Below are 13,972 nucleotides of genomic sequence, written 5' to 3' on the forward strand. Positions count from 1 at the left end.
ATTAAGAGGCTTTCCTTTTATTACTTTTTTAATTAGGCCTCTTTGTATATGGAAGCTAACTATGTAAGAAACCCTTTCACTGTATTTCTGTTTGTTAATGTTCTTCTGTCCTGGCTGAGAACTTCCAGGGTCTAACTCTTATTAGGATGCTTATGCTTGTTCTGGGCTAGGAAAGCTTCCCACAAGATACAGTGCTATTTTGGTGGCTAAAGTTGGCTGAAATTTCTAGGTAAATGCTGAACCATTATGACTATTCAAATTTTAATATAAATATTTCAGAAGGGACCAAGAAGCATTCATAGAACTGGTTGTCACCTATGCTGTCAGCAACATCAATTTTTATTTCCCTGTAGATCAAATTTTAATCTTTTACCTTTTCTTACTCTAGGTCTTTCTGTAAAAACTAAAGGGAACTCTCAGGACAAAGAGGGAAAAATCATGTATCTTAGAAATGGACAAAAGAAAAATAGGAGAAGGAAATTATGTTTCTTTAGAGATGTGCCTTCCATGTTCTGGACTCTGAGTGCTCAATAAATGTTCTTGGATACAGAATGTAAAGTAGAACTAGGATCAGTAGGTGAAAGTTTCAAAAGAAGGAAATTTAAGCTTTCTGCAAGTAAAAACTTCCCAACAGAATTCTTCCAAAGTGGAATGTTCTATGTGAGGGAGTCATGGATTCCTTCTCATTTTGATGTTTTCAGGCAAAGGCTAGTTGACCATTTGCCAAGGATTATATAAAGGTGATTCTTAATCAAGTATGAGAATTATATAGATTTATAGTTGGCATTAACTCATTTTTCAGTCATGTGTGCTTTTTTGTGGCCCCCTTTGGGATTTTCTTGGCAAAGATACTGGAGTGGTTTGCCATTTCCTTCTCCACTGGATTAAGGCAAATGAGGGTAAGTGACTTGCCCAGGGTCTCACAGCTAGTACATGTCTAAGGCTGAATTTTAACTCAGGTCTTTCTGACTACAGGCCCAGCACTCTATCAGTTGTGCCACCTTGCTGCCTAAGTTGCATTGGTACATTGTATTTCAATCCTGTGTGTACACATATATACATAAGCTTGATATATTTTATATGTACTTGTTTTCTTCTCTGTTGGAATGTAAACTCACTGCAAGTAGGTATCATTTCATTGAATCCATATTGCTTGGCAATATGGTGCTTGAATCTATAGTGCCTGGCAAATAATAGGTATTTAATAAATATTTGTTGATTGATTGAGTTGGATTAGATGACCCATAAGGTCCTTTCCACTCAGATTCTGTGATGCAGCTACTTAAAAACTAATGCAAAGAAAAATATAACATAAATCTGATCATTAAAGAAAAACCTTTTGGGGCAGTGTTCACTTAAAAAAAAAAGAGCATTAAAAAATATTTTGCTTTCCAGGTCAACATCTTACATTCATATTAAGGAAGTTCCAAATAGAATGCTTGCCAAATATTTCTTTAAGCTAGGAAGAACTTCCCTTTGCCTTTCAAAATAATGGAAGAATAACTTCCTCTTTCGTATTTTTTAATATCTGAGTTTTTTCATTTGTAAGTATAAGCTGCTTTAAGTAGAAATAATAGAGAAAAATCCAGATTTCTAGAAGATAATGAGAAGATGATTATTTTCTTACAGAAAAATTCACAATAGGTTTCCTACCAAGTTCCCTTTCAGATACAGAATTTGGAAAAGGTTGATTTAAGGAATGCATCCATTGCATAAAGCAATTAAAATCTACTTCTGTTTTAAAATATAAATGATTCATAATTTAATATTTGAGTAGCATGATTAAAATAGCATTGTATTTAAAAAAGTAATTCTTCTTTATTTCCAAAAATTTACAAGAGTTTCTTTTTTTTCCCCAACAGATATAAGCTTACCCAAATCGGCAACAATATGCTACACAGCTGCATTGCTCAAAGCAAGAGCTGTCTCTGACAAGTAAGTGAATCATAACTTCTGCTGAGCTAAGTGCCTGACTGAACTTACAGAGATGGGTTGCTCTGAGCCTTTTTCACCAGAGGCTTCTCTCTTAGTCTGTGAGATTGCTGCTTCTGAGCATGCATTTTCCAGCGTCTGCTGATCTTTTCTTTCACTGTTAGCAGAACAGAACATTACAGAACCCTTGGGTACTATAAGTGTGTGTGAGTCCCCGAGGAGGGATTTATATACACTTATCAAATTCAGTACCTCCCAAGTGATGGTCGCCAGACAGTAGATACCAAAAGGCCTGCTTGGGACTTGGATGAAATGCCTTCCTTTATTTCTTTTTTTTTGGTTTTGTTTTGTTTTTGCTTATCTTCCTCCTTCACCAATCCAAGACAGAAAGTGGTTTTGATGAAAACCCATAGTATGGCAGAGGGCCTGGGGGTCGCACATTCTTTGCCTCTTCAATACAAACTGACAAAATAGCACCACCACCATCCCTCTCCCTCCCCCACTCCCCCAGCTTCACTTCATTTTGACATCTAGTGTCCCTGGTGGTGTTTGCTCATGTTATTCAGGCAGGTGGGTGTGGCACAGTCTTTCTACTAAATAGTCAAGGATGACTGGCAGGTGAAAGTAAATAGCATCATTGTTTTTCAGTTCACCAAGGCTTGCAATTTTCCTGATTCAGTCCTCTCTAGAGTTGGGAAGCAGATAGGGCAGAGGCTGTTTTGTTTTCCTGCTCTCAGAAAGGTTTGCTGTTCAGTGTGTGTGCACTTCAAGATCGAAGTAATTTTCTTTCATTCTTTTTTTTTTATCCTGTAGATCGCCAGTACCTACTGCAACATCTTTTCTCCCTACACAGCGACTCCAGCTTGGGAGGGCAGGGCTAGGGTTGTCACAGCTTTCCCTGTGGTGTCTGCCTGCCAAGTACAGCTCTGGAGTTAGCCGTGGGGTGTGAGGTGAGAAAGAGATTGCATGGTCTGGTTTTTTTTTTCATTCACTGGGGCAGATGATTTGCCCACAGTTTGGGCATGCACACCCCCTGCCGGTACAGCTGAAAGCAGACCCGCTTGCTGCTGACGCTGCAACAACCTTAACTCCCAACACTGCCACTGACATTGGGTTGGGGACCACCATTAAAATTTCCCCCAGTTCTGTTTTTAACATCCTCACTCTTACGTAACATGGTTTTCTCTTTTTCCTACATCGTCTGCCCCTTTAAGTCTCCCTACTCCCTACCTAAGCAGGTACCTCATAGGAAATTTAGATTAGTTATTTAGAGAGAGAAAATTGACAGCTTGAAATTACTTTCTGCCATAATTAGATGCAAGCACGCTTTCTGCTTCTGCTGGGGTTTTCATTGGCCTTGATCTAAGGGGTCACTCAGAGGTTCCATTTACTGTGGAGGTTTGGAGAGCATATGTGATGGGCTCAGCTTGATCACATGGGCCCTTGATTGTATATCTCTATCTAAATATGCCTTTCTGGGTGTTTTACTGGACAGCCCCAAGTGAATCGTGTTTGTCTGTCCCTCTGCCCTCCAGGTTCTCTCCAGAGGCTGCGTCCCGGCGAGGGCTAAGCACGGCAGAGATGAATGCAGTAGAGGCCATTCACAGAGCTGTAGAGTTCAATCCTCACGTGCCAAAAGTAAGTCCGAGAAATCCCCTTTGGAGCTTGTTATGAGATCAGAGGAAATGTTCACTGACCACAGTTTCATGCCTATCATAAACTCAGTATATACAAAAGATGCTACAGCCAACACTGGGTCTTATGTGGTCATTAACTTATTTTTGCTTTAGAGCAGAAACTTAGTCCTGAGGCTTGTGTGATTTCATGCTCAACATTCAAAAGACTTCTGGAGCCAATTTATGGATTTTGTAGTAAGGGGGTAACACTACACAGCATGACCTTTGACTTGAAATGCTGCCTAAATGGGACGATCTTCATGGTTCTAGTTTTAGGATATTTAACAGTAAAGAATCACACCATAGCCTTGGGAAATAACTCTTGACACAAACAAAGGTTCAGAAGGATAGGTGCTTTCAATATTTTCTGTCTCAGTAAACAAATGACATTGAGTCAGTTTGTGTCAGGAACATTATAGGAAAACGTAACTCAAAGAAAAGAATTGTAAGAAAGTAGAAACACTAAAAAGTGTTTAAAGTGTAAATAGTGGAAAGAATGCCAGATCTAGAGCCAGAGGATCTGGATTCAAATGTTGCCTCTGAGGCTCACTACCCATGTAACCCTGGGTCAATCATCTACTCTTCCTGGGCCTCACTTTTCTCTTTTCTAAAATGAAGTGGTTGGTACTGGATAGCTACTGAAGTCCAGGTCCTGTTCGGCTCTGGTGCTATGATCCTGTATCTACTTTAAATTCCTGATGAGGAATATCAGCCTCAGATTTGAATTGTGTGACTGAGTCAATTTAAAAAGTGCAGTTATTTGTTGTTACAAAATCTCAGTGTTACAACATATAGAGATAGGGTAATTCATAAACACCATATAGTGGGGTTTTTGCATTTTTTTCCTGCAGTTTCGTACAGTTTCCTATTCAGTAAATTCATTGATTCAGCAATCATCTAGTAAACATTTCTTCTGGTAGAGCACTTTGCTAGGGGCAGATACCAAGTTCAAATGCATGTGCATTCTCTCGTAGTAGTTCTTATTATGGAGCAAAAGACATAACTTTGTTAGCCAAGTATAACTTGGTTTCCTCACTAGCAAAATGACAGGTATAAACAGCCCTCTTGAACATCTCTTTCAGCTGTGATATCTAATGTCTGTGAATGTGGATTTTATTAGTGAGTAACTAATAAGGTAAACTTGTATTTCTCATCTGGCTACAATAATTCAAGGAAGGAATTTTTGTATAACGATTTATAGAATAGTGGGTTCCTCATAAATGTTTATTGAATCAAGTTGAGTCGATACTTTAGTGGGGAGGTATTAAATTTATAGGAGGGGGGAGATGCTAAAGGAGCATCTAATTACCCTCATTGAATTCAAGGCACCAGACTTGAATGAACCATATCCAACAGTACTGAAAGAACTTGTAGGGGTAACTGCTGAACTTTGAATGATGTTTCACTGAGCTTTGAAAGACTAAGGAGGACAAGAAAAATGACATAGGACTGGAAGAGAGCAAATGTTCCTAGTTTGAAAAGGGGGAGGAGGATGAACTTGAAGGCTGTATGCCAATGAGCTTGACTTCTGTCATGAGCATCTAGGAAGGCAAACCTTGTTCACTGAAATACAGCTTGACTTCATTAAGATTAGGTTGTGGCAGATTAGCCTCATTAGACTGGTGAACCAGGAGAAAGCACAAATATAGTTCACCTAGAGTTCTGGAAAGCATTTGACAGATTCTGTTGTACAGTTTTTATGGACTAAATGGACAAATGTGAATTGAGGACTATTTGAAAGGCTGGATCCAAGGAGTAATCATCATAGGTTGATGTCAACTTTGGGGGTGGCTTCTAATGGAGTACCCCTGGAAATTTATCCTCAGCCCTTGCTGTTTCAACGTTTTTGTTAATAACTTGGGTAAAGGCATAGAAAATATATCAAATTTATAGACAAAAGCCAGCAAACCAGCTAGTACATTGAATGACAGTACCATATTCTAAAAAGACCCCATGACAGATTAGAACAAGCTAAATCTAATAATGAAGAAGTTTGGAGCCATAAATACAAATTTTTATATTTAGTTTTTAAATTTCAACTTTACAAATACAAAATGGAGGAAGCATGATAGTAGTTTGTCTAAAAGAAATGTAGGAGGTCAGTAAGAGTCAGCTGTATAACATGGCTGCCACAAAAAACTTAACGCGATTCTAGGAAGCATTAGGAGAGCCATGTATCTAAAATGAAGGTGATTTTTGGTGTCCTAGCCAAATTATTGAGTTCATTTCTGGATACCATATTTTAAGTAAGACATTTATAAGCTAGAGCAATTTCAGAAGAGGACAGCAGAATAACAATGAAACTGGAAATCATATCAGATGAGAATCAGTTGAAGAAAGTGGGGCTTTTTAACTTGGAAAAGAAGAGACTTGAAGGTGATATTAGAGCTGAATTCCAGTATTCAAAGTACTGTCATATAAAAGAAGGACTAGCGCAGTGGATAGAGTACTAGCCCTGAAGTTAGGAGGACCTGAGTTCAAATCCGGCCTCAGACCAAACACTTGACACTTACTAGCTGTGTGACCATGGGCAAGTCACTTTACCCCAATTGCCTAAAAAAAAAAAAAAAAGGACTAAAAGTCTTGTAGTTGGTACCACCAGGCACAGGGAGGAGAAGCAGGCAGTAACCAACATGATGCAGATCAGACCAATGTGTTGCCATAGCTAGCACCTAGACTGAGACAGACCAAAGTCAGGTGCTCTGAGGTCCTTATCACTCTGTCCTAAAATGCCAGAAGATGCAGAGCTTTGAACCTCAGAGATGCAGGGAGTCCAAACCCTCAAGCAAGGCTGATCATCCCACCCAAAATACAACAGAGGCAGAGACTGGCCCTGGCACAAAGCCCCAATTTGGGAACTAAAGCTGAAGAGACGAGTAAATTTTTTTTAAAAAAGCAACACTATTTAGTAATAAAAATTTATTGCAAATCTAATCCTATGATGACCACAGAGACTCAAGGGGAAAAGTAGATTTTCCACTAGGACTTCATGAATTTCGGAAGAAGTGAAGCAAGATACACATACACACACACACACCCCACTTAAGGAAAAAATTAGAATAGAATAAGTAGCTTAGAAAAGAAAGTAGTAAGCTTTACTTAAGAAATGGAATCCCTGAAAACTAGAATAGACCAAACAGAAATTAGTGACAGCAAGAAATATTAGAACAAAATTTTAAAATAAAAAATGAGCTCTAATATTTTAAAAACAGATTTAGAAAACAGTTGGAGAGATAATTTAAGAATCATTGGACTCTGTGAAAACCATTATTTTTTAATAGATTAAACACTTTATTTCAAGAAATTATAAATGAAACCTGCCCAGATGTATTAGAATAAAAGAGCAAATTTAGAAAGAACTCACCAGTCACTTACTGAAAGGAGCTCCAGGGGAAATATCCCAGGAATGTTATGGCATCCACAGACTCTACATCAAAGAATAAATAATGTAGGCATCAGTAGAAGTACCACAGTCAGGATAACACAAGACTTGACAGAGTTTACTAAAAACCACAGATCTTGGAATAGAATATTCCGAAAGGCAAATAATAAGGCTTATAGCCAAGAATGATGTACCCTGCCAGGCGAGCATAAACCTAAATGGAGAGAAATAGATGTTTTAATGGAAGAGAGGTCTTTCTTGCATTCCTGATAAAAATTCCAGAGCTGAGTATGAACTTTGAAATACAAATGTGAGAGTTTTAAGAACCTTCTGGGAACGTAAATTTAAATGAACAGCTAGGAGCTACATCACGGTATGATGCTAAAATTCTAACAAGTAGAAAGAGAAGAAACAGATGTCCCTTCAGAACTTTAATGTCTTCAGAGGATATTAAGGGAGTTAAATAATAAAAAGCAGAGGACCTGAGGGTGGATTAGTTTTGTTCTAATGGCTTTAATAGAGGAAAGAGAAAGGAGAATAAGAGGACTACAACACAGAAGAAGGAGGAAGAGGCTGGAACTTGCTCTCTCTCATGATTGTGATATGGGAGGTTATGTAAACACAGAGGAAGGGATGAGTGGAATAGGTATCAGATGAACCTCACTCCTACCTGAAACAGAAATTTAAAAGAGGTTGAACATGCGCACAAACCATTTGGTGTAGAAATTCATAAACCTCAAAAAGGAAAAAAAGCACATAAGCAAGGATGAGAATAAGAAAAGTAACAATAGAGTAGTAGTTAGTGACTGGGATTCCCTGTGCTGAGCCCCCTGGTAAACTTTACATCTATTTTATAAAACATAGGGTTACTTCAGATATACAGGATGAATCATTCTTACCTTTTTTTTTAAACTCTTTCCCAATTGCAGGGATATATTTGCTTATGAAAAGCATTATACATATATATATATACACATACACACATACATATTTCATATATGTATAATTTTTTTATTCTACCACCATGTAGGTAGGTAGTACTGTGTTATTCAAGATATATGCTAATTATTCTCAAAAATAATATTGACTTATCCTTTTAGAGCAGACATTACAAGTAGTAGCTGTTTGATTCTAGTGACTTTTTTTATAGAAATGAAAAAAAAAAGCACTAGTAGCCTTTTCAAGTTTTAGTATGATTTCTGACAGCCTTGACTATTAAAAGCATAGCCTAAAACTGGGGGTGGGAAATAGCCTTTCCTGTTCCCCTTCATTCTCTACAGAAAGACTTTTGAATCGCTGAAATTACCATGATGAAGCTTTAGAGAGACTTACTTTATTGGGAGAAGGTGATATGATTTAGGTCATAGTTCAGAGTTTATTGCCTCTTAATTTATACAGAGTTCTGACTCCTTGATGATCTGATTTCCCAGACCATGGCAAAAGGGAAAGAGCTGTAAGAAGTAGTTGATGAAGCTAGCACTGAGAAAGGGAAAAGAAAATTACATTAAATTTAGTATAGTAACTGAAGGTCATAATGGTGACCCTGAGCCATCAATAAAAGGTTTAGGATACTCTTATTTATGAAAGTAAGGAAGATGTAATAAATTAAAAAAAAAATTTCCATCCAGAATAGTTCAAGTTTAACCCAAAAAAAAAAAACCTCTGCTTAAAGGAATTAAGCATTGTGTGACTAATTATTGCTCATATATTACCTAAGTTTTACACTTCCCATTATGTAACTTAAGCTGTGGGAGAAGATAATCAAATTGCCCATTTGTGGGGTGGAATGGGAGGAGGTTACATTGAACTTTCTTTGGCCACTAAGGTCCAGTTAGTAAACTCACACTTCCTATGAACTAAGTAGTACCCCAGAGATCTACAAAGAAGTAACGGGTCTCAGGTGTATGATAGTGAGTACTTGTTAGCGCTAAAAATACATAAATTATATTGACTTCTAAGTCATAATTTATTCACTTATGCATAATTCATTTACACATGTGCCACTTGGATATTTCAGAGTAATAATAACACTAAATGAACTCATTTCTTCCCTTTTGCATTAAGAGACTCATAGTAAAGGACCTATTCATATGTCCTGCTTCCCTTGTTCCCAGTCCTGAATTCTTTTTTAATTTCTATCTGGAGTATACAGTGATAGAAAATAAGTTCCTGTTCTTAAAATATGCTCCTTCTCCTCTCCCTGACCTCATCAGGTGACACAATGGTTAGAGCACTGGGCCTGGAGTCAGAAAGACCTAGGTTCAAATCTGGCCTCAAACACTAGCTGTTGTATGAGTGGGTATTTCACTTGACCCCATTTTGCTTCAATTTCCTCCTCTGTGAAACGGGGATAATAACAACAAATGAGGTAATAATTATAAAGTGTTTAGTGTAGTGCCTGGCACATAGTAAACACTATAGAAATGTTGGCTACTGTAATATTATTATTATTATTATTGTTGTTGTTGTTGTTAACAGAAAAACATGGTGATAAAAAAAAAAACAGATGAGTGAGTTCTATCCAGTCAGATAATGGAGTTAGTGATGTATGGACATCTTGATATTTGTTATGTATATTGGGATTTGCCCTTAATAAGAGCAAATAAAGATTTGTTCCAGCAAAATTAACTTTTTCATAACATTGGTGACAAATGTAACAGGTACTAGGTATCACACACCTTTTTGGGGGGGGGCAATTGGGGTTAAGTGACTTGCCCAGGGTCACACAGCTAGTAAGTGTCTGAGGCTGGATTTGAACTTAGGTCCTCCTGGCTTCAGGGCCAATGCTGTAGGTGGCACTGTGCCACGTAGCTGCCCCATGCACAGCTTTTTAATCAGTAAATTTTAATCATTGAAATGGGAAAGTTCGCTTAGTTAAATTAAGTACATTAATACCTGGACATGGGGACCTAGTTTGTCATTTCACCCATGTGAGGATCAGCAATGTCCTTATGAAAGAGTGCTCTCCCCTAAATACTTCCCATGAAATGCTCCTTTTGGTAGTTTTGTAAGCCTGATGGATGGACATCAGAACAAAAAGAAGATAGAAACACAGATAGTGGCAGAGAGAATATAGCTACACCCTGAGACAACTCCCACTTGCCTTAAAAATATGGAAGAAAAATAGACCATTGATAGAGAAGTCATTTGGGAATAAGAGAAAGGTTTTGTTTCCATTCAGACAACATCCTGGACTCCTGATCATCCTGGGATGTGGATTGTATGTCTTTCTCCCAGGCCACCCAAACCATCTCATTAATAAGAATCAGGTTCTAAGAGCACAAATACCCTGGAACTGGTTGGCTGTAGGATGGAACAGCTGAGAGGAGTCATTGGTGAGGGATTACAATTAACTAAGTCTGTAAGACTCAGTTTTTCACATGATCTAAGTCCATAAGTAGACAACTTGCTAGTCTATCTTTCTAACTATAGTTTCTTGAGACTCAAACGTTGTCAGTAGGATGTACATCTCACTGAGTGAGATGCCACAGTAGTAAACCTTAGGGATTAGTGGGACAGCATGTGGGCACTGAATACCTGGGGAATTGTTAAGGAAGGGAGGATGGAGGAACTCCCCAAATAAACTTTGCCTTCTCAAAAAGTTGGCCTAAGGCAGTCCCAGTTTGTTGACTGAACTGGTCAAGATTGAACTGAAATTATAAGAAGTGGAATTGGATACTTAATAGGTGTTATCTTCATGATAAAATTTAGCATTGGAGTGTGTAAAAGGTTATTGGAATGAAGAAAGTAAGGGAAAACAGTTTTATGACACAAATTTATTGACTAAAAATATTACGCAAGGGAAAAAAAAGAATCCTACCTATCAGTGTAAAGACTCCAATTTCATGAGGATTTCAGAAGGCTTGTTTGTCAAGGAGACATCATGGTAATTTTGTATGGTGATGAAGTGTCTGTAGGGCATTGTTATAAGGATGAAAGGCTTATTTCATGCAAACACTGTGGCAAACCCACCTTTGCATCTCCATTGACAGAGTATGAAATTGTTTCTTAATCCAGTTTAGGTCACACAGTGTGCAGTGGGTCTTAGCATTTTAAAATGCTTGAAGCATGAAAACAGAACTAAAATATCCTTGCTAGGTTTTTTGTGATATTACATATCAGTGGCACATTTGAGAAATATCATTTTAATAAAATGTTTAAAAAATTGAATATGTTGCTCCAAGTTTTGTTTGTTTGTTTGTTTCGTTTTTAAGAGAAAAGAGAGCAGAAACCAATTTTTAGTCTTATTTCCTAAGGAAACAGTTAGGTGATCTTCATTATCTCTGGGTTTTTCCCCTGCCCTGACAATGTCCTCTACGCTAGTATCAACCAAGTAAGCTAATTATAAGCTTTCCAAAATTGTGCATCATTGGGTACGTATAAAGGATATGGATTGGAAGTATATCTGAAAAAATCTTGAGTTAAGAGACCAAATCTACTGACATTATTTATCCTCTCCCCTCCAGTATTTGTTATTTCTGATAGGTTGTGAGGTGGTACCTCAGAATTGTTTTAATTTGCCTTTCTCTGATAAATAGTGATTTAGAGTTTTTGTATGACTATAGATAACTTTGATTTCTTCTTCTGAAAATTACCTGTTCGTATCCTTTGACAATTTATCAATTGGGAAATGGCTCTTATTTTTATAAACTTGACTCAGTTCCCTATATATTTGAGAAATAAGGTCTTTATCAGAGAAACTTGCTGTAAACTTGTAAAATATTATTTCATCATGTATGGTACCTTTAAGCAAAATATAGTTTCCCTGATTATCTCTTTCAGTTAGATTTAATTTTGCTTTTACTTTGTCTGAGATAATGATTGTCACCCCTGCCCTCTTCACTTCAGCAGAAGCATAACAGACTCTGCTCCTGCCCTTCATTTCAACCCTGTGTGTCTTTCTGTCCTAAGTGCATCTTAGACACAACATATTGTTGGATCCTGGTTTCCCATCCATTCTGCTATATGCTTCCATTCTATAGATTAGCTCATCCCATTCACATTCACATTTATGATCACTAAGTGTGCATTTCCCTCCATCCTTCCATCCTCTGTTTATCCTTCTCTCTTTTTACCTATACTTCCTCAAGTCTGTCTTGCTTCTGACCACTACTTCCCCCAATCTGCCCTTCCCTTATCATCTCCCGCCCCACATCTCTTATTCACTTATTGTCTGTAAGATAGATTTCTATATCCAACTAAGTATGTATATAGATATTCTTCCCTCTTTGAACCAATTCTGATGAGAGTGAGGCTCAAACATTTTCAGTTTTTCTCTCCACAATAAAAGCTCTTCCTTGCATGTCTCCTTTATGTGAGAAAATTTGCCCCATTTCACCTCTCCCTTTCTACTTCTCCCAATGCATCCTTCTTTCTTATCTCTACATTCTTTTTTTTTTTTGAGATCATTCCAACATAATCAGCTCACATCTGTCCCCTCTGTCTATGCAGACTCCTTCTAACTGTCCTAATAAGGATAAAGTTCTTAGGAGTTACTTGTATCATCTTCCCATATAGGAATATAAACAGTTTAACCCTATTGAGTCCCTTGTGGTTTCTCTTTCATATTTACCTTTTCAGTTTTCTCTTGAGTCTTCTATTAGAATGTCAGATTTTCTGTTCAGCTCTTGTCTTTTCATCAGGAATGCTTGAAAGTTCTCTATTTCATTAAATATCCATTTTTCCTCCTGAAGTATTAGACTCAGTTTTGATGGGTAGGTGATTCTTGGTTTTAATCCTAGCCCCTTTGTCCTCTAGAATATCATTTTCTAAGCCTTCTGTTCCTTTAACATGGAAGCTGCTGTATTTTGTTTGATCCTAACTCTGGTTCCATGATATTTGAATTGTTTCCTTCTTGCTGCTTGCAGTATTTTCTCCTTGACCTGGGAGCTGGGGAATTTGGTTATACTATTCCTGGAAGTTTTCATTTTGGGATCTCTTTCAGGAGGTGATAGGTAGATTCTTTCAGTTTCTGTTTTACCCTCTAGATCTAAGATATTGGGGCAGTCTTCCTTTACTAATCACTGTTTTTAAGAGTAGTCCCACACATGCCTTAGAACCAAGCTTAATAATAATCCATTTAAAGCTTCTGATTGGCCCACCACTGTTTACTTAGCATGTCTGTGTTGGCTAGCAAACGGTACAAGTAGGTGAAAATTTAGTCACTGGACTGATGGAAAATAATCTCATAAATCAACAGAACTACAATGAGATTACCATGGAAAGCTGACCATGATTTTCTATTTTTCCTATTTTTTCCATAGAGAAAAAAGAAAGAAAGACTGCTCATCTGTATGTGACTTAGGCAGAGGGTCAGTATTAAAGATACTTGTAAGTTCCTTCTGCCCTTTAAAAAAATCTGGGCAGCTAGGTGCAGTGGATAGAGTACCAGCCCTGGAGGCAGCACACCTGAGTTCAAATCTGGCCTCTGACACATAACACTCACTAGCTGTGTGACTCTGGGCAAATTACTTAACCCCAATTGCCTCACCAAAAAGCAAAAAAAAAATTATTTTGCCAAAAAAAAAAAAGATGCATAAAAGTAACTTTAGTACAAGTTAAGGCCATATCTGAAAATGAGTGTCTACTTTGGAGCAGCTAGGTGGCACAGTAGATAGAGTTCTGGCCTTGGAGTCAGGAGGATATGAGTTCAAATCCAACTTTGCACACTTGACACTTAATAGCTGTGTGACCCTGGGCAAGTCACTTAACCCCAGTGCCTACCCTCCCCAAAATTTTTTTTTAATCCTGTTCTGGAATACCTGAATTCTCATAGACATTGTAGAAGAATCATAGAATCCAGAATTGGACAGTTCAAAGGAACCTCGGCAGACATCTAGTCTAACCCATGCACAGAAAGAATATACCCCCAAAAGTGGTTGTGCAGCCTCTTCTTAAAGACTTACAGGAAAAAAGGAACTCATCACTTTGGAGGAAGCCCATTGTTTCTTTTAGCCAGCCCTAATTCTTAAGAGAGAGAGAG

General features: G+C 37.7%; 1 protein-coding gene across 7 annotated transcripts in view; it reads left to right on the forward strand.

Moving 5' to 3' along the window:
* The window catches only part of ST7 (suppression of tumorigenicity 7), a 283,519-nt gene that overhangs the window by 234,292 nt on the left and 35,255 nt on the right, over positions 1-13,972 (forward strand). For all 7 annotated transcript variants that reach the window (XM_027845020.1, XM_027845018.1, XM_027845019.1 and 4 more), the window contains exons 10-11: positions 1,863-1,935; positions 3,468-3,570. In XM_027845020.1, coding sequence (XP_027700821.1) covers positions 1,863-1,935; positions 3,468-3,570 — 176 coding nt within the window. The remainder of the gene's footprint in view (positions 1-1,862; positions 1,936-3,467; positions 3,571-13,972) is intronic.

Source organism: Vombatus ursinus, unplaced genomic scaffold, assembly GCF_900497805.2.
Source record: "Vombatus ursinus unplaced genomic scaffold, bare-nosed wombat genome assembly UNPS02014946.1, whole genome shotgun sequence".
Lineage (NCBI taxonomy): Eukaryota > Metazoa > Chordata > Mammalia > Diprotodontia > Vombatidae > Vombatus > Vombatus ursinus.